This window comes from Stylophora pistillata, chromosome 9 (genome assembly GCF_964205215.1).
Source record: "Stylophora pistillata chromosome 9, jaStyPist1.2, whole genome shotgun sequence".
NCBI classification, from domain to species: domain Eukaryota; kingdom Metazoa; phylum Cnidaria; class Anthozoa; order Scleractinia; family Pocilloporidae; genus Stylophora; species Stylophora pistillata.
This window is the reverse complement of record NC_142527.1, coordinates 12,249,272-12,270,508: the sequence shown is the minus strand read 5'-3', so window position 1 is coordinate 12,270,508 and position 21,237 is coordinate 12,249,272. Positions and strand designations below refer to the sequence as shown.

The 21,237-nt window shown below is 36.6% G+C and overlaps 1 protein-coding gene and 1 long non-coding RNA gene across 6 annotated transcripts; one reads left to right on the top strand and one right to left on the bottom strand.

Annotated features, from left to right (window-relative positions):
- Positions 1-311: 311 nt before the first annotated feature.
- On the bottom strand, positions 312-20,226 carry LOC148723332 (uncharacterized). Of its 5 annotated transcripts, none has more exons than XR_015991714.1 (3): positions 20,089-20,226; positions 8,420-8,534; positions 6,969-7,529 (listed from the first exon to the last, which is right to left on the bottom strand). It is a non-coding gene; the product is annotated as an uncharacterized LOC148723332 (long non-coding RNA). The 5 variants fall into 5 exon arrangements; XR_015991715.1 differs by lacking the exons at positions 6,969-7,529; positions 8,420-8,534 and adding exons at positions 9,707-10,755; positions 11,022-11,087 and having other exon boundaries at positions 20,089-20,217; XR_015991713.1 differs by lacking the exons at positions 6,969-7,529; positions 8,420-8,534 and adding an exon at positions 312-814 and having other exon boundaries at positions 20,089-20,217.
- Positions 7,095-18,991, top strand: LOC148723333 (uncharacterized). Its single transcript, XM_088733215.1, has 19 exons — positions 7,095-7,227; positions 7,831-7,959; positions 8,127-8,546; positions 8,705-8,788; positions 9,246-9,281; positions 9,565-9,621; positions 10,210-10,328; positions 10,708-10,790; positions 11,282-11,364; positions 11,801-11,887; positions 12,437-12,524; positions 12,830-12,905; positions 13,305-13,451; positions 13,582-13,707; positions 14,126-14,161; positions 14,614-14,677; positions 15,178-15,209; positions 16,582-16,624; positions 17,071-18,991. The coding sequence occupies exons 1-19, from the start codon at positions 7,113-7,115 to the stop codon at positions 17,313-17,315; spliced, it is 2,070 nt and encodes a 689-aa protein (XP_088589341.1). The 5' UTR covers positions 7,095-7,112; the 3' UTR covers positions 17,316-18,991.
- Positions 20,227-21,237: the final 1,011 nt, after the last annotated feature.

The following is a 21,237-nucleotide window of genomic DNA, read 5'->3' as shown; positions in this document are numbered from 1 at the left end:
CAGCACTAAGTATTCCGAAATACGAACATGTTAAACATAAGAATGACAAAACTTAGTCACTCCTAGTATGTCCGACGTGGTTTTTGGTGATTTCTGCAGTTTTTGCCTTGCTTTGTAAAGTCGTTTTAAAACAGGTAGAACAGTGATAGCATAGCCATCGATCTTCCCACCCCTTGAGTAGTACTCAAAGTGCTGATAAAATACCAGGCTAAGGACCAGTCAATGAGACAGGCGTTATAAAAAAATATGAAAATTAAAAAATTAATCACATACTCGCGATTCAGGAGCTAGCCTGCTATAACAACAAATTTCAAGGAGTTTGAGTTTGGTGATTATAATTTATTAGGTAGAATAATTTTCTGAAAGTAGTCTCTGAGGCATTTGTATATTCCCCGATCCTTCAAATTCTCGAGCCTCCCGATAACTTTACCGAAAGTGGTTTCTTTACCCCAAGACGAACTGCACCGAATTCTTTGTCCGATTTTTTCGCAGCCTTTGATGACTTTGATTGATTTAACTTGCTCTTATGTTTATTAGAAGTTTAAGAAATCGGAATTCCACTGTACTCTTTATCGCCTTGTTCCTGGCCTCAAAAACTAAATTAACCTAAATTACGTAGTTACTATATTGCGAGGCTAAAACAGGCAAAAAATTACCAATCACATTATCTAGACCTCGCCATTGCCTCCACATCCTATCATCAAGGTACGACTGAAGGTCATCACGTGCTATGCCACGCCGTGCCGTAATTGCAGCCTTCAAATTGGCCCACGCGGATTCTGCTTCTTGGGTGTGTACCCCTGCCAGAGAAAACCTAATTTTGAAAACAATTGTTTAAGTTAAAAAGGCACTGGGGACACAATACTAAAACAATGAATTGAAAAAGAATTGTCTCTATAATCGTAGGTCTGCAAACACAACAAGTAATAATAAAGCTTTTAATTAAAATATGCTGCTTTGAAAAGATAACAATTACAATAGGCGCTTTAGCGGCAAGCTTTTAAATCAAAAAGAAAGGATTCTGCTATTGCTTAGAGACTCGAGCAAAAAAAAGATGCTGATAATATGAGGTCAGTCTTCAGTTTTCCTAAAGAAACGGGGTCCTCAAAATGAAGAGGGAAATGGGAGACTAAAATGGCACTGTAGTGACAAGATGCTAAAACAATGAATTGAAACAAGACATGTCTTTATTAACATAGGTCTCCAAACACACAGAGTAATAACAACAAAGCTTTTAATTAATTAACAATGAAAAAATAAATATTTCAAAAGGCACTTTAGCGGCAAACAGAATTGAAAGTATGCCGCCAAAGTGCGAATTGATAAAGGGTTCTGGAAGAGCCTTAGGACTCAAAGCCCCAAAAAAAGAAATGATGCTAAAACAAAGATTGGTTTATTGAAAAATACTGTCTTCCAAAATAAAAGCTACAAAGGCCCTTTAGAGGCAAAATCAATAAATTGAAAAAGGAGTCTGAAAGAGCCTTAATTAAGACTCAAGGAAAAAGAACTCAAGTGAGAAAGCACACCAGGTGATAGTAACAAAGGCTTTGTGTATTAAAAAATACTGTTTTCCAACACAAATTTATCTTGCAAAAGGCACTTTAGCGGCACGCTGCAAGATCAATAAATTGAAAAGGATTTTGCTACAGCCTAAATACTCAAGGGAAAAGAACAGAAGTGTGGAAACACACAAGTTGATAGTAACAAAGGCTTTTTGTTTTAAAAACTACTGTTTTCAAAAGCAAATCTTACAAAAGGAACTTAGCGACACGCTGCAAAATCAATAACTCGGAAAAGGATGCTGCTATAACCTAAGGAAGTTTGCAGATCGACCTATTTCAAAGATTTGTTTATTTAAAATTACTGTCTTCTTTAGTGGCAAAATCAATAAATTGAAAAAGGATTCTGCCAGAGCCTGAAGACTCAAGGAAAAAGAACTTAAGTGAGAAAACACGATGGGTCATAGTAACAAAGGCTTTGTGCATTCAAAATACTGTTTTCCAACAAAAATTAATCATACAAAAGGCACTTTAGTGGCACGCTGCAAGATCAATACATTGAAACTGAAGGATTCTGCTAGAGCCTAAAGACTCAAGGAAAAGGAACTCAAGTGAGAAAAAACAATAGGTGATAGTGACAAAAACTTTGTGTATAAAATACTGTTTTGCGAAACAAATCTTACAAAAGGCAATTTAGCGGCATGCTGCAAGATCAATAAATTGAAAAAGGATTCTTCTAGAGCCTTAATACTCAAGAGACGAGAACACAAGTGTGAAAACACAATAGTTGATACATACCTACATACATACATAGATAATTTATTTGGTAACGCAGGTTGGTTACTGGCAGCATTAAGCTGATGTGGACCTGCGACAAATCTAGCTTCTATTTAAGTAAAGTAATTACAAAAAAAAGTAGAAAAATCCTAGCATAAATTAAAATGTGAGTAGTGATTCAAACTGGTTTATAATCCTAGCATAAATTTCAATAGAGGTAGTAAGATAAAATTCCTAAAAATATTTACAATTTACCACATCCTTGTTGCCAACTAGAGCAGTTTGATTAAAAGATATCTTTTCAATAATTGTTGAAAGAGAACGGAGTTTGTTCTTAAATCTCTTATTATCCTCTACGTTCTTAACTGAACGAGGCAAAGAATTCCACGCTATTGCAGACCTACGTCTAAAAGACAGTCTTCCAACATTAGAGTTTGGTAGCTCCAGAGTTAGTTTTAAATTGTCCCTCATATTTCGTATATTTGGACTTTTCCTAATAATTGTTACAACCTGCTCAGGATTGATCCCATAAAAAGCTTTGTGTGTCAGAGAAAGGAGCCTCATCTTATAGAAATAACTTATGGATTTCTAAGAAGACGGTATCACTGATTGGGAATTAGTACCTTCGTGTTGTTTGAAGATAACCTTGGCAGCCCTCAGGTGAATTTTCTCTAAAACACCTAACTTTGCTTACCCCATACAAAAAATTCCATAAGTGATGCTTGGTAAAATTCCCTTAAAATATGTGGACTCCAAGATATGAGAGAGAGGGCTTTTGAACCTGCGCAGTTGCTTTACCTTCTTGACCATAGATATTGATAGATCATTGATGTGGGGTCCAAGCTTAACTTCTTGTAAATCATAAACCCAAGATAGTATGACTCGTTGACAAAGTTAATGGCATGACCAACCAGTTTGACTGGTCTTAAAGGACCAATGAAAGCATTACGGGTAAGAAGCATAACCTCAGTTTTATCGGGATGAATTGTTAAACGTTCCTGCTACACCACTTAGCTATATCAGTTAAATAAGTTTGGATCTTAAGGCTGACATCATCAATGGAATTGCCTATACAATATAGAGTTGTGTCATCAGTACACATTTCCATCTTTCCACAACTAGGCACTTCAGGCAGATCATCGACGTAAATACTAAAAAGCCTGGGGCCAAGTATTGTCCCTGGGGTACGCCAAACTTGACGGTCACTTCATTAGATCTTTGCCCCTTAACCTCAACAAACTGTTTTCTCTCAGATAAGTAATTTTCAATCAGATTGTTTTGGTTCCCTGATATTCTACAGGCTTGGAGTTTGAGGGCCATTGTGTCATGACAAATGTAATCAAATGCCTTTTTAAAGTCTATAAACAGTACCCCCACAGTTTTGTTTTTATCCAGTTCGTGTCTCCAAACTTCAGTCAGGTGCAGCATTAGGAGTTCTGTTGACCTGCCAGTTTTAAAAATCCACTGGCTTTTGTTGGACTTGTTAAAATGGCAGTCAATGGAATCTCCTGTTATGCCCTCGTACACTTTGCTAGGAATAAACAATAGAGAAATAGGCCTAAAGTCACCTCTTTTAGAGCTATGTAACTTTTTGGGTACAGCTTTCCCTTTACTCAGCTTCCATCGAGGAGGGTAAATTGGGGATTTTAAACTTACTTCCATCACATAAGACAGGCCAACTGCTACAGCATCTCCTTCAAGTTTGAGTCCCCTTGAGGTAATGTTGTAAGGGCCACATTCTTTTCCAGGCTTAACTCTTTTATCGATAACCCTTTTAATCTTGTGGACATTAAGTTGTACTGGCTCAATAGTAGGTGTAATTTGGTAAATGTGCTGATGTTCATTACCACTGGTATCTGTTAGAATATCATTTGCAAGCCTCTCACCAACTTTAGAGAAGAAGTCATTGAAACTGTCAGCCTTGTGTTTAAAATTTATTGTAATAATTCCATCCTCATTTTTAATTGCGCTCACATTGCCTTTTGATTTGCCTTGCATTTCACCGGCGTACCAACCTCCAAAAGTCCCCTGAGCTCTTTGCACTTTAAAATTTAAGTTTCCAATATTCAGCTTCAGCTTCTCTCGTGATCTTAGTTACAAGATTACGTTTTTTGCTATACCGTTTCCATGCATCTGTATCACTTGGGTTCCTTTGAACTTTTCTTAAGAAGACATATCTCCTATTCATCTCCTTGATGATATTGCTATTCATCCACCTCAGTCCATTGGTGCGAACCTTTACTTTACAGGATTTTAAACGCTCATTCATTATGTATTTATACAAATACTCACAGGCCCAAGCAACATAATCCACATCATCAAAAGTTCCACAAATACTCCAGGGTGATGTATCGAGGTCCTGTCTGAGATGGTCAGAGTTAAGGCTCTTAAAATAAGTCACTTATTTAATCACAGGACTTGACTTTTGTCTTCGCATATTCACCAAAGCATATTCAAGATGGAGATCAGAAATCCCTGGGTCATGACCGCTTGCAAGTTTCACCTTGGATTTGTTGGATGTAAAGATCAGGTCTATGGTTGTGTTTGAAGATTCCGTAATCCTACTCGGTTCTTCAATCACATTCTCTAAACCAAACTGTGTAGCCACTTTTAACAAGCGCTTCCCCATACTTGTTTTGATATTGGAGTCAAAGTCATCCATGATCATAATGTTAAATATTTTCAACCAAAGATCGTCCAAGATTGCTTGGAGCTTGTAGAAGAACTTACCGTGGGTTGGAGGACTGTAGAAGGTTCTTGTAGAAGGCACTTTAGCGACACGCGATCGGAAAAGGATGCTGCTATAACCTAAAGATTTAGGAGAAAAGAAAACAGATCTGCAAACACATTACGTTATACTAACAAATGCTATTAAAGCTAAACCCCAACGTTGTTTTTAATCTTTGCCACGAAAGAAATAATAATAATGATAGCATGAAATAGAGCTTCACGACTTCTTTTAGTTGTTAAACTATAAAATGAAACGTACTGTGTTAATGATAAACGAAGGAAAGAAAGATGAACGAAAACTGAAAGAAAGCTGAATCACTCAAATATACCTAAACTGTGGAAAAAAGAAAAAAAAAAGGCGAAGTGTTAGTGACCACCCAAAAATCCAGTTTCGATGCCGGGCTATTTCTCGTTCGCATTCTTTTCGCTTTTTTTTTTTTTTAAAAAAAAGATGGAATGTCTACGAAAGGCAGACTATAATTTTTTCTTTAACTGATAAGAACTCTCATTGATCTTGTTATTTTCTTGTTTTTTTCTTTCTTGTCTTTTTCGTATGGCGCGAACCACATAATCTCTGGAATTTTAGGAAATTTGCAGTTCGACCAGAATATGGTGTTTCATTCTTTTTCTCTTTCTTACTCTCCTTCTTTCTTTCTCCCTTTTTTCTTTATTTCTTTCCTCGAAAACTTCCCGAGTTCAAAAATTAAACTCGACAATTTTTCCAGAACATGACCGCTCTCGCTCGCCCCAGGCTCCCTCCCAAATCGAGGCACGATTGGAAAATCGAGGCTCGATTGGAAAATCGAGGCTCGATTGGAAAATCGAGGCTCGATTGGAAAATCGAGGCTCGATTGCAAAATCGAGGCACGATTGCAAAATCGAGGCTCGATTGCAAAATCGAGGCTCGATTGGATAATCGAGGCTCGTATGTCGAAGCTTGGCAAAACGAGGAATCGTGGTCGTTTTTGATCAGGTGCTTTTGGGCTCGTTTCCCGGAAACCGTGAATGATCCGGGGATTCCAGCTCTGGAAGCGATTGCGGGTCACCTCAGCCGATAGGAAAGTCAACGAGTAAAGTGTTCGTATGGCTGAAGGGAAAGGCGAAGTGTACACCGCGTGGAAATCCGTGGGTACTGCTGAATCGCGAGGGTAGAGTGAAAGACATTAAAATTGGAGGCAACTATTCGAGTGCAAAGATAAAAGAGCTGGTCAAGGAAAATTTTGCTGGACTTGCGGCTGTTGACTTGGATAGGTAGGTTAAGTACCAAAGCACTTTATCCCGCATGCAGGTTGTTTGCATTGAATACTGAATGTAAACTCAGAAGTGTGTGGTCACGTAAAACCCAGGTAGAGCAAAACAATTCAAATTTTAGCCACGCGACAAAGGATTCAAAATTTACCACTCATACTTTAGCTATTTGCTTCGGATCATTCATTAAAACCAAAGTATGAGCAGTGAACTTGCTACGAATGTAAGGCCTGCAATGGAGTTAAATGTGCACGTAATATATAAAAACAGCACCTTTTATAACACGTGTAAGGTTGGGCCGAAATTTAGCCTGATCCACCCCATTTAGAGTCATTTCACGCAACGTCATCAAAATTAAAAAAGAAAGGAATTATCAGTCGTTACTCGAAGACTTACATTTAAACGGATTTTCAGTTTGATCAGAATACTTATCGCTCTAAACTACGCACAGATCTGAATCTTACCGAGACTGTTTCGATATTTAACTTTTTTTATCTCTTCTATTCTTGACTTTACCTGTGCAATGGTTACACAGTGAAAACAGGCAATTTGTAAAATTATTTAATTAAGGAAAGCAGGAATCTCAACTAGAATTTCCAAATTGACAGGAGGCTAATCATTGAGGCAGGGGGAGTGGGTAAAGGAGTAGAGGGGAATATGGACTGGAATAATACATGCCAAACAAGTCTAGAAACTTATCATTGATCATCTCTATTTAGATTTGCCCCATACTTTATTTACTATTTAGTGAATTGAAATGTTATTTCATATAGCCACTGTAAACTGTACGTAGTGTCGATGTTGAACTTTCCTTTCCTTAGAATTCGTCTATACAAGTCTACGAGCCGTGGGAGCAAAATGGAAAAAGTTTACAGAGGCATACCAGACGCCAAGGAAATATTTAGAATTTATGGCAAGGGGAGTTCCAATTCCAGGCGCATATACATGGTTTTGCAACACCCGAGAAATGGAGGTTAGTGTAAACTTTAATAATCAATCAAGGGTTTGTGTCATTGCAGTCAGCACCAAAAGATCGCATTGAGTGCATACACATCTGTGTCATGTGACCCATAAGTAAAGATAGTAAAAGCCAAGTTTGGCAAAGCCACGAGATAACTGTGCTGCAAAGGCTGGTCTTTAGCAAATTTGCATGTTGACATGAATATAACTGTAGTGGAGTAAAATATATGGCTGCAGTACCCACAAATGCCTGTTAGAATTGCAATAACAGCGTTCTGGAAATAACAGCCTCCTTGAAGTGGAAATACATTTTCGCTGCAATTAAAAAGAAAATCACCAGTGGTCTTTGAAAGACAAAAGCAACAACATAACCCAATTAATCTGCTGAGAAATAAAAACTTTGATATTTAAATTCTGACTTTTCAATATTTACCCTTTTAATGTTCATTACCATTGATTGGCCGACTGGCAATAAGGATCTTTGCCTCTTAAAAATTTTCAATATTTGTTTGTCATAGATTTATCAATAAAAAACTAGTAATTCTCGCATCTTTCCAATATTTTAATGGTAATTCAAATGGCTGATTTAAATTCTTTGTTTTATTTCTCATCTCAGGATCTAACCCTAACCCTGAGTCCATACCAACACCAGGAGTTACCAATCCCAACCACCCTTCTCTCTCTCTTCAAATGAATCCCACTTCCAATGCTGCCTCCCTCCATTCTTCCACAAACCAATCACAAGCCTTCCTTCTGCTCAGCCTGATCCCAACCTACCCTCTACAAACCAACCACAACCCTCCCTCCCCTCTGCTCAGCCCAGTTCCAACCCAGCCTCTACAAACCAACAACAACCCTCCCTTCCCTCTGCTCAGCCCAGTTCCAACCCAGCCTCTACAAACCAACAACAACCCTCCCTTCCCTCTGCTCAGCCCAGTTCCAACCCACTCTCTACAAACCAACAACAACCCTCCCTTCCCTCTGTTCAGCCCAATTCCAACCCACCCTCCACAAACCAATCCCATCCCTCCCATCACCCTGAGCAGCCCAATTCAGACACACCATCCACCAACCAATTCCAGCCCTCCATTTTCCTAGCTCAGCCTAATTCTAACCCACCCTCCACAAACCAATCCCAAACCTCCCTTCCCTCTGCTCAGCTCAATTCCAACCCTTCCTTGCTTTCTCAACAATCAACCACTCACCCAAATCCCAGCTCATCTCAAACAAGTGTGACAAACTCAGTCATCCACCCAGGGACTTCCAGTGATGAAGCAAGGGTGGCAAGTGGTGTTGTTAATCAAGTGGACTTGACATTGCCTACAAGTGAATGTAAGTGTTTGATTGATTTGCACACTAGTTATAAACTTAGTTAATGTTTTTTATTCAATCTTCCATTTGCATCTTGACTGGAAGCAGGTGACCCATCTGCCCGTATATGATTATGATGTGACACAATTCAAAACTGTGTTGTGTTTTTTTTTGAACAGATGGTGTTTCTGCTTTTGATGACATGGATACCAGTGACCTCGACAGGAGCTATTTAGCTAGTAACCCAGTAAATGTTGACTCAGGTAATACCATGGTGAATGATTAAAGAGCATCAAAATGCTGTTTTTTTTCATTTTTCCTCTATGACCCCCCCCCCTCCCCCCCAAAAAATCATGATCTTTGGCTATTGCAGACCAAAAACCCAATCCTGATTGGAATATCTAATAGTTATCTCCGGGGTGGGTAAGGATATTTTCTGAAAAAAGCATGCACATTACACTAGAAATCAAGTTTAAAACTGCAGATAGTTTACATAGATGATTTCAAATTATATCATGTAATACCATTTATAAGGCAAATTTACAGAGCACTATTAAAAGCCAGTGTTTAACACTGAGAAAGTGCCCTAACAAAGTAAGCCAAGTCAGATTTACACATTAGGTATGATGTAAATCAACAATATTTATGTGAGACTGATCAAGAAATTAAATCAAAAAGGAGGAAATTTTTACACCATATATTTTTTTACATTTATTATAGCATGTCATTTAACTGGCACAGAACAGTGGGAAACAGGTATGTTTCTATAAAATGGATTAAAAAACAGATACACTTAAAAAAGCCAAAGTGGGATTAGCTTGAACATAATTTTATTTACTCAATAATTTAATTGAAAAACAAGAGAGATGAACAATTGGGTCTCCTGTTGATGAAGAATAGGATAATCTACAGTATTATGGTAGAGTACAGTGTGATATAGACGGATAGACTGACTGACTCGTGCAGTTTTGTAGCATGAAGTAATGCACAATAAGTAATGTTCTTGAAAGTCATTCAATTTTGTGCCATTACATTTAAGCTGGGGTTGTAGAAGAGGATATGAGTTCCTTAGGAGTTCTGGATCTGAATACTCGAGGTATGTTGGAAATATTGTCAATAATTTAATAATATTTTCAATAATTTATGAGTTCCTTAGAAGTTCTGGATCTGAATAATCAAGGTATGTTGGAATTATTGTCAATAATTTAATGCAATTACATGCAGGGCTCTCCCTGGATGATGACATTAGATAAATTTCCACCAGATACAAAACAATATTCATGTCAAAAGTAGCATTTGAACCTAAAATAGAAAGCTTCACCTTGCTTATACCCTACGTAGCTGTCTGATTCATATTTCGAACTACAGCAAGAGTTGGGGAATGGAAACAAAACAAAAAAAAAACAACAACCCTTAGAAGATTTTGGCACAGGTCCTTAATGGTGACAGTTCAATTGAACACCGTTACTATTTGTAAATAATAATATTGCATAAAACAAATAACAAAAGTGCTAGAAATCTGGAATTGGAGTCTAAAATATACTTGTTATTTCAAGAAGGAAAATGGAAGAAAATTTTAAAAAGAACCCAACCCTTAGAAGATTTTGACACAGATGTCCTTAAAGGATGACAGTTTGATTGAATACCACTACTATTTGTAGACCACAATATAATAATTTTGCAGTGCAATGGTGTGTGGACAGAGTATGGGATGTGCTTTACTGTGAACAAGTGCTGATGGAGGTAGCATCAGCCCATGAGGATATTCTCCTACCAATCTTTTTGAACTTGACATATGAGGAGGTTTGTGTTAAATAGCGATGTTATGTTTGCCCGGATGGCTTGCAATTTTCAAGAAAACTGTTGTAAATAAATACAGTTAGCATGCCTAGGTGTCAATGTGTTGAGTTAATGAGAAGTAAAATATATTAGCAGTCACATTTGAAATAAAAATAGCCTGTAAACTTTTGTGAAGCCACATTTGTCATATGTCAATTTCACTTGCTGAGGAACAGACCCATTTGGAAAAGTATACTACAGTTACTGTCTGTCAACTTTAATTTCTCTAGGTGACATATAGTCCTAATGCATGCATTGCAACAATGCACTGTGTTGCATCATAACACCAAAAGAAATAACATTAAATCTAACTCTACTTTAATTTATAAATTTGTGTATCTAGATGTGTCACCAGGCCAGGTCTGACCAGAGAAGCATGGTTACAGTGATCCTACAAGAAGGTGACAACATACCTGATGTGATAAGGTGACTATCAATAGTTAATAAAAGGTTATTTTTATCTCTAAAAGCAGGCTGCACTCTGCAGAAACAGCTTCCGATTACACTAAGTTACAGTGACAAAATAAGTAGGTTAATATCATAGTTCATAATAGGTAATTTTTCTTATTGAGAGACATATGCATGAACCGTGCCTTTAAACTTTTCTGTGTATATAACTTAAAAACACATGGAGACATCAAAAGTGACCATGCTTACCTGGTGCAATGTGTACCCACATGACAATTTTTTTGTACATAGAAGGCTACTCCAACTGACTGTTTTCTGTGTTTTCAAACATAAATTACATTATAATTTGAAATACAAACATCACGCACAAACATCACTCACAAACATCACAAAGGGTATTCAAGATTTTTAATATCCACTGTATAATGCATGCATGCTATATTTCACATTAAGGAGTAATTAATTTTAATTAGTAATCAAATATGTTTATCTCTCTCTTAAATCATCAGGATTCTGAATATTCTACATGGAATCAATCATGGAAACTTATACTTTTGGATAACTAAAGAAAAATCCAGATCTGGGAGAGAAGGTATTGAATTACTATCCGTGTTTTGGATGTTTAATGAGACAAAAAGGTCAAAGTTAAAAAAGTTTCCTAAGTCTTAACGGCTAACCATCAAGATTGTAATGTAATTCTCACACTTTACTAATATTTAAAAATGGATACATCTGAAGTACTGATATTGTGTACTGTAAAGAGTGTGTGCATAGATATGTTTCTTCATTATTAAGGGATGTTGACATCTCCTGTTCCCTTCCAGGATGTACTTATAATAGGGTGTTTTACTTTCTGTAGTACTGAGCATATCAAAATATCCTGTTATCTTCTAGTCTATGTTGTGTTTCCTTGTGCTATATTTAGTGCCCCATAACAACCTCTACGCACCAATAATAGATGCAATAATGCCCATAATTGTCAATGTTCTCAAACTCTTCTTACCATTTTATGTTATTTTTTATGACAGTGAAAAGAAAATTTGGAAGTGCAGGGTCCGATTTACTCATAATGGCACCCACAACTTCTCAGCCTATCCTCATAGAGCGTTTTTGTGGTGAGCATTTTAAGAATGTAAATAGCCTCAAAATACAATTTGTTGAAAAGGTTGGTAAATGTTAATGAAGGGAATTTTGTATTGATAATAGTAATAAGCTTTTCTTGGCAAATAACATTCAGTTTGGAATGTTTAAAAAGGATCCCATGCCTGCAAGTCAGTCTGTATTCATTCAATTTTAATGTCATCACTATGTGTGGGCACAAGTCAAAACAAACAATAAACATAAGGAAGTTTGAGGAAAAACTCCCATTGCTTTAAAGGCACTTCCCTTACCTTAAGTCTTATATTAATTTAAATATAATGTACTCTTTAATTTTAAGGTTGACTTGCAGTCATGTACAATATCCCAAGCCATCATCGGGCACCAGTATACTACCTACATACCAGTTTGACCTTGCATAAATTTTGCCAATTTTTGGTAAATTGTTTTAATATGTCTCTTTTTGGCCCCTTTTTAAAAATTGAACATCATAGGTTAATATTGATCTGATTTGACTTAAAGATGGCTGGAAACAAAATTGTTTTATTTTGGATTCTTATAACAAGGAGACAACCTAAAATTAGCAACAAAGGAAGATGTGGTGGATGCAGTAAAAAGGGCAGCAGATGCTGTGGATGCATTCACAAGGGAATGGTAGGAGGTCTTTAATATTCCATAAGATAAAGGTAGAAATAATTATTTCCAGCTTGTTACCCATTGACAACCTTATGATCTTACAGAAAATTTTCATAAACTCATATAGCTCAAGTCTGATGTGTTATTCATACATCAGATACTAAGCTGTGTCAAACAATGTCTTGTTCACAATTAACAAACATTCAAAAAACCTAGGTGTATGCAAATTATGTGGTTAATATGTTTTGATTATCCAGACAGATGCAGCAAATCAAAGTGAATGCTGGTGAGATTCACCATAAGTTATTCATTGTTTCCAATAGGGAGAGGTTAGAGCAGGATCGTTCACTTAAGAGGGAGCAGGAGAGTGCATTGCAAAAGGCAATAGAGGATGACAAGGTAAATAGCTTTTCCCAAATACTTATATTGCACAAATAATGCCAATATCAATTATGTCAATCATGGCATGATTACCTGTTGCAAATAAACTAAAATGAAGAACACAATAGGAGAAAGTCAGGCAATGAAATGAGGATTATTTTTAGAAGGCTTCCTTTAAGACTTCAGGAGCCAAAACAAGCACCAGCCATCAAAGTATGGCCCAAGTTTCAGAGACATATCCCCAAACAGGAAAGGAAATGAGTGAAATGAAGTGATTAACATAAATAATACTTGTTACCGAAAAAACTGCTATAATTACCACTTTCTCTTTTAAGACTTAGCAGCAGAAATTTCAAGATCTTTTTTCTACATTATCAATGAAATATTACTGAGGTTGTCATGTATTTATTCTGTCAGATTAAAGAATCAAGCAAGATAAGGAAGGCCCGACAAGCCAGAGTTACAGATGTCAGTCGGGAAGGAAAAAAAGAGAAAGTGAAAATCATCCTCCGCCACTCAAACGGCAAGGAAGAGCGCCAGTTCATCAAAGGTGCCTTCTTCCAGGTACATATAAACAATGATACTAATTATTAAACTTTAAATAGCACTTTGGTAAAATTATGTAGACATACAGTGATTGGCAGATAGCTTTTTATAAAAAGAAATAACCTTTTTTCCTGTTTAAATGATATAGGAAGTATATGACTGGGCAGGCTCCAACGATGCTCTCCCATTATTCTTCTCTATCCAAAGAGGTAGGGAAGTGGTAAAACATGGAGACCTCTTGGAGAGAGCAGAGGTGCTTCATATTCACGAGAGAGTAAGTAAATAATAGTATTGCATAAAACAAATAACAACTACAGTACTAGAAATCTGGAGTTGGAGTCTAAAATATACTTGTGTTATTTCAAGAAGGCAATGGAATGCCTTTGGTGAATTCAAATTTGTTCAAAATACCCTTTTAATCCTGATTTTTAGAGGTGGTGGAAAAAATATGGCAAATGATATGCTATCTCCTGGTATTTCTTAGCACACAAAATTAATCATTATGAGATACATAATACAAGTATGAATTTTGAGGGAATTTTTGCTTGCATATTCACCAATGTGCCTGCATGAGGTTTGAAAGTCACCGTGGTAAAGTGTTCAAACAGCTACCCTGGTAAATACTGTGGAATTTATGTATTAAACCTTATCTTTGATTCTGTTAACTTGTTTTTTTTTTTTTTTTAATCCAGGATGAGGCAGAGATTAAATCCCTTCTGGGATCAGAGGTTAGAAAAAAGTGAATACACATAGTAACAACTTATCTTTGAATGTATGATACAACACCACATATTAAGTAAAGTGTATGTTCGGACTGGTCAATTTGCTGCAAATTATCTGCCTATGAGTGTGTGACATGAAGCAAAATGGCACAAGTGATCAAAACAGAAAAATAGAATGTGTATTATTGAAGAAGTAAACTGGAAAGCTCTTATCACCATAGCCAGTCTTTAGTATAAACCGTTTCTTTCTCCACACAGCCTAATTTTTCAGTTTGATTATTATTAAAAGACAAAATCATCTTTTGTGACTATTCATTTTGTATACCCAGGTTGAAAGCTTGGGTTATGACCTGAATTTTATTCATAAAGTTAAGCATAAATTTTGAAATTGTTAATGGTGAGGAAATAAGAAATGTTAATTCTGGGTCACATGATGGCTTTCCTCATTTTGCCTGCAGGTGACATTCAAAGGAAATATTCCCGATTTGCAGTTGGAAGGTGACCCTTCATCTACAATACTAGGTGAGGAATACAAATATTATGTATTAAACTAGTAATTACCAAAAAATGAAAAAAACAATGTAAAGAATAAAAATGAAGTGTACCTTCAAATGAAACTGAACATGCATGAAAAGCAGACCCAGTCTTATCAAAGGTAATGCAACCCAACAAGAAAATTACAGGTAATCTGCCTTGCTCAGTGATAATAAGCGGAAAATAAGGACAAACATTAGGACTACATGATGTTCCTAAAAACAGAGATAACATCTTTCTTTAAAAAATTTCAGAAGAAATTGCCTTAATGCCAAAAATCAACACTGGTCATATATGTTAAGTTATCTGTTGAGGGCTTACTAACTTCATATTTGTTACCTGATAAACAATGAGGGTCGCCACACAATTCTGCAATTAATTTTACTGGATAAATCATCATCACCTGTATTGCTTGAGCAATTACAGTAAAATATAGGTATATTAAATTGTGTATTTTTACATACTGAGACTAGTTCTCCTACCAACAGATGAAGATCCTAACACAAGCAAAACAAATGAGGTAAGGGAAGTAGTGCGCATTAAAATGTCACGTAAAATTATTGGTAGTATGCTACATTATGAAAACCCTACCATAACATGTTACATTGTATGTTCCATAGATCATTGACCAAAAAAAGTTGACTTAAACTTAAAAAACTCGAATGTCCCTTGGGACGAGGTTCTTTGTGGGCCATGACACTTAGGCAGACTGACGGGTCCCTTGGGACAAGGTTCTTCGTGAGCCGCGACACTTAGGGCAGACTGAAAGGTCCCTTGGGACGAGGTTCTTCGTGAGCCGCGACACTTGGGGCAGACTGACAGGTCCCTTGGGACGAGGTTCTTCGTGAGCCGCGACACTTGGGGCAGACTGAAAGGTCGCTTGGGACGAGGTTCTTCGTGAGCCGCGACACTTGGGGCAGACTGACGGGTCCCTTGGGACGAGGTTCTTCGTGAGCCGCGACACTTGGGGCAGACTGAAAGTTCCCTTGGGACGAGGTTCTTCGTGAGCCGCGACACTTGGGGCAGACTGAAAGGTCCCTTGGGACGAGGTTCTTCGTGAGCCGCGACACTTGGGGCAGACTGACGGGTCCCTTGGGACGAGGTTCTTCGTGAGCCGCGACACTTGGGGCAGACTGAAAGGTCCCTTGGGACGAGGTTCTTCGTGAGCCGCGACACTTGGGGCAGACTGACGGGTCCCTTGGGACGAGGTTCTTCGTGAGCCACGACACTTGGGGCAGACTGAAAGTTCCCTTGGGACGAGGTTCTTCGTGAGCCGCGACACTTGGGGCAGACTGACGGGTCCCTTGGGACAAGGTTCTTTGCAAGAAGCATTATTTTGTGCAGACTTACTTAATGATCTTCATGTGATCTAGTTCTCATTTTAACCAAAATAATTTAAGATATGTCAATATACATACAACTGAACAAAATGAACTGTCATGGCTTCCTCCTGCATAACACTAACATCAACACCTGACCAAATAATATTAACAACAGCAAGGTGGAACAACTGACAGTATCTGTTATCACTATAGTTTTAAATAAGGGTCATGCTATAATGTAAACAACTTATCAACCTAAAGAACTAAGTAAATAGAGATCATGTTAGTAACATCACTTTCCAAGTGTGTTTAGTAAAGGTATTGAATGCCCTATTATAATTTGCCATTGAAATATGAGGTCATGTAATTAGATTAGTTCATGTACATTTCATTAGTGACTATTTAATTTCATAATACTATATCTACGTTATGATAGTCATGGTTATTAAGGAAAGTAAGAGATTGAGGCAGTGGCATCTTGGTTTTTGCTATTGTCCCTTGTTGTTAAAAGTAAGTTACACGTGACTCTTGTGGATGGCATACTTCCCTTTACTTTTTATCTTGTTTCAGGAACCACTACCAGGTACATCTGGAATTATTTTTGCACAAGCAGGTGAGAAGCAAATTATCTAATAAGTAAAATAACCAGTATTTTACCAACCAGTAAGGATACTGATTTTAATGTTGGTAAAAGTGGCCATCTCTGATGATGGTTGATCCACTGGCATCCTACTGCATTTTAGAGGATAACATGGCATAAGGATGTCATTAGAGCTACAAAAGAATTTAATCAGAAGATTGAACAAAATGATTAGACTCTATTAGAAGATATTGAAAGAACATGGAAATGTATATTCTTGACCTGGAGACCATGGTTTATGGAAATTTCCTACTGACCGTTTTAACTAAGGCCCCTACTTAACCTGGCAATCTATAAAGCACTTCCCTCCAAACTGGGACAATATAATTATCAGAGAAATATATAATTGTGAGTCAACAGCAAGAAAAAGAAAATTACTGATCAGCCTACAATGTCTAAAATTATAACTTTTTCCCCAGAAGAAGGACAAGAAATAGAGGAAAGTTGTGTAGACATCAACAAGGAGGAGAAGAAAGTAGAAGAGAAAAAGGAGCAAAAGAAAGAAGACGAAGTGAGGGAGCACACAGAAGAAGAGAAAAAGAGGGAACATAAAGATGAAGAGGGGAAGGAACATGTTAAACATAAAAGGAAAAGGAAAAAGAAGGACAGGAGAACAACCTCAAAAAGAAAAAAGCCAATGGTGGAAAATCACCCAGAATGTTAAAAGTTTAAAAAGACTTTAAAAGGACCCTTGTCAGCCACACCTTTGTTTTTGTTTACCTGTGGATGTTTTCATATTTTATTTCATGTAGAGCAGATCCAAATATAAAAATGCACAATCAAACTGCTTAGGGTAATTTAAAAGACTTCCAGAAACACAACTTGGGACAATGCAATAAAATTTCACTTTCCCATACATTTCACATATTTTCATGGTCATCAAAAATGGTAGAGGCTGGCGAGAGTCCTTCAAAATTTCTTCAATAGAGGCTGCTATAAAGCAACAAGTTAAAAATGTTCTATGTTTTGATGATAAACAACAAATGTAGACCCCAAAACTTCAGTTCCTAATGTAAATATGGTTAGTGTTATAAGGAACTAAAAGTGTTCAGTTTAGAATTTAGTCAAAGTGGGTCATATGTATTGCATGACATTTTATATTGGGTCATTTGAAAAACAAATGGTCTGGGTCAAACTATGATCTTCAAACTTCCAAGAACTGACATCATTCAAACCATCACCAGTATGTCAGAGTCTTTATGCTTTTCAAAGTTTTAGTTGTTTATTGTGGTAAACAATTCATCATAAAGTGGAATCCTTATTTTAAAAAATTACAGACCAATCTTGAATATAAGATGTCAAAAAACAGTAAAATATATTTTTCATTTCATGCTTTCTGACCCCAAGTAACTGATTCAACTTCAAATCATGTTTTCAGGTTCAACTGCCATTCTCTTTCCTTGAAAAACACTAAGCTTTTGTCCTTGTTTCATAACAAAACATAAACACAAGAACAAAGACAACAGATGAGGCATCAAACGATCAGTAAATCAACATATGCAAAATATCTAAGTAGGCTCATACTAAAATTGTACTCATACCCACGTAATCTGAAATGCTAGTCATCTTAATATTGTGCCCTCATCTAAGGATAGTAAGCACATTTTTTTTTTGGTTTTCTTTAATTATTGCCAGCTGTTTTGGAAGTACTTAATATATATGAGGTAACTTGCTTTTTGTTTGTTTCTTTGTTTTTTAGTTTGTTTTTATATCAGTAAGAGTCCACAACCATTTCATTTAGTGTCAGAATAGAATATTCCAAATAAATGAAACAAAAACATGAACTAGATCGAATACTGGAACTAGTTATGATTTGAATTTAATAGTTGATGCTGCACATGCAATATAGAAGACCTCTAAAAGAGTGCAAAAATTTAGGCTTCTATGAAACTATAAACCTTAACCACAACCATGTTTACTTTACTGAAAGGTGTGAAATTAGCTTCCTTGGGTGAGAGCACAGTGATTTAATATCTAGAGTAGGGACCCCTTGGCTTAATTCTTGCCTTACACTGAAGAGTAGGCAAAGTTAAAATTACATTATACAGTACATACATATATATGTATATATAAAAAATTGTGGCAAGAAGTTAAAACTTGTTCATATTTTGAAGATGATCCATATGCATGCAAACCAAAAAAAGGTCCCTAGTTAGTCACACCTTTATTTTAATTTACCTGTGGATATTTTGATATTTTATTTCATGTAAAGCAGGTTCAACTTAAACAACAAACATGGCAGATTTGATGTTAAGTTTATTATTTACTATGGTAAAATCAACTTGTATTTATTAAATTAATAGGTATTAAAATATTCAATTCAGTTACTAATATCAAAAATGTCTTGCTTTTTTTTTTTTAGTCATGATCGCAGATAAGGATTAAGGTTTTTTTTCAGTCAATAAAGTGCGCTAGGTCAGGCTATATGAAAATTAAGGTCAGCTCAACAAGCACTTGATTATTTTGTTAAAAGTGAACTGTTGCAGTTGTGTCATAGCTTTTACAGTTGATTAGTTTGGTGGATCTATTACAAAATTAATATTTAACATTTTAGGAATCTTATTTGTTCTGAACTATCAAATCAATTCATAAGATTTAATTTCTTTTAACTTAATTGTCAAGTCCATGTTAATCTTACAAGTCAACATTTAATTTGGTTATATCAACTAAGTTGAAATTATAAATTAGCCACTGTACTGTAGAGGGTCAAAATGCTGAAGTTTCAAGTATTGGCCTTTAACTCTGACAAAGGGTTAATGCTCAAAACGTCAGCTTTTTGAATCTTCAGGGTGGCCAGTTTACAATTTCATCTTAATTGATCTACCCCCACTGACACAGCACTACAGTTTCTTTAAAAACCTCCAACGTTCATTCACTTGTGAACATTTAGTCAATTTTGATTTAAAATAGATTCCTCTGCTATAAAAAATATCACAGTATGATTGTGTTTCACAAAATTATCTGAATAGAATGAGTGAAACACAAAATTGGATAACAAATTTAGCTTCAAAAAAATTATAGTATCCCACCACACTTTCACATGTTCCATGAAATGCTGCTGAGCTATTATGGTCTTGGAAAATGGACATAAGTATAGTTAACATTATTCTTCTTACCATTTGTTTGCAAGATGAGAAAATTTTGCTTTTGTTTTTTTCCATTCCCACTAATATGAACGTCAGCTGGTAGCTATGCATACGCGTCACTGTCTTGAGTTCTGGTGCCAGAATGTTAGTTTTACTCATCCTCTACTCAGTCTTTTTTGTCCAAACCATTTTAACATTTCCTAAGAGTTATGTTCCTTTTTTGGCTAAAAATGACCAATTAAAATAGGAACGCGAAAATCTATCGAGCTTACGTAACCGAAAACTATGAAGCAGCAAGTAGGAACAAACACCCTCCGGTAAAACAATGTACCAGAAGAAACCAATGCTTACCTTAGGACCATTTCCTCCATCTCTTTAGCAGCGTAAAAATATTCTTTCTCCCTCTCGCGTTCTTTTTAAAATTTCAAAAAAGTCCTGAGTTCGCGACGACAAGTTTGCTAGAACATGACTACTCTCGCTCGCCCCAGCCTCCCTCCTGTATTGAGCCTCGATTAGAAAATCGAGGCTCGATTGGAAAATCGAGGCACGATTGGAAAATCGAGGCTCGATTGGAAAATCGAGGCTCGATTGGAAAATCGAGGCTCGATTGAAAAATCGAGGCACGATTGCAAAATCGAGGCACGATTGCAAAATCGAGGCTCGATCGGATAATCGAGGCTCGTATGTCGAAGCTTGGCAAAACGAGGAATCGTGGTCGTTTTTGATCAGGTGCTTTTGGGCTCGTTTCCCGGAAACCTTGAATGATCCCGAAATTTCTCTTGTAATCAACGAAAAAACGTCAGAGAGAAATCAGGGAAATGGTCGGACATATTATAAGAGAAATTGGCAGATGGCTTGACACATTGAGCTCAGCTCTGTGTTTTGTACTCTGATACAGCACGCTCTTTCGACCAATGACAGCGTGCGTTATATCCGTACTTTATTACAAATATCAGCAGTCCATAATGTGCTGTTTATTAAAGAAAAAACCGAGGATCGCACTTCAGTACGCAAGTGTTAACATTATTCGGAAACAAATCAGAGTGGAACAAGGAATTGAAGACTTAGCTGCAAGATAATGATTAGGATCAAATCTGCAAGAGCTAACGTGAAAAAAAATTAAACAAATAATTTGGATATATCAACAAAGTTGAAATGGTGAATTGGCCACCGTAACGATCACAAAAGCTGACATTTCGAGCGTTAGCCCTTCGTCGGAGCGAATAGAGGAATTGTGGGTTGTGTGTGCTTTTAAAGGAAGAAAATGGAGCTACGTTATTGGTGGGAACATGGCAACGAGAAAAACATGAATAAATTAGTGGAATGAAAAGCGTTCGTTGATCCCTGTGGGATTTAGACTGCCGGTTTGAAAGATGAGCTTAAAGGATCCCTTCCAACCACAATACCCTGCGCGCCCAAACAGAAAATAATAATTAAGAAATAACTAGTCAAATAGAAAGAACAATAAATTTGGAACGCGATTGAGGAAATTCAAGACCT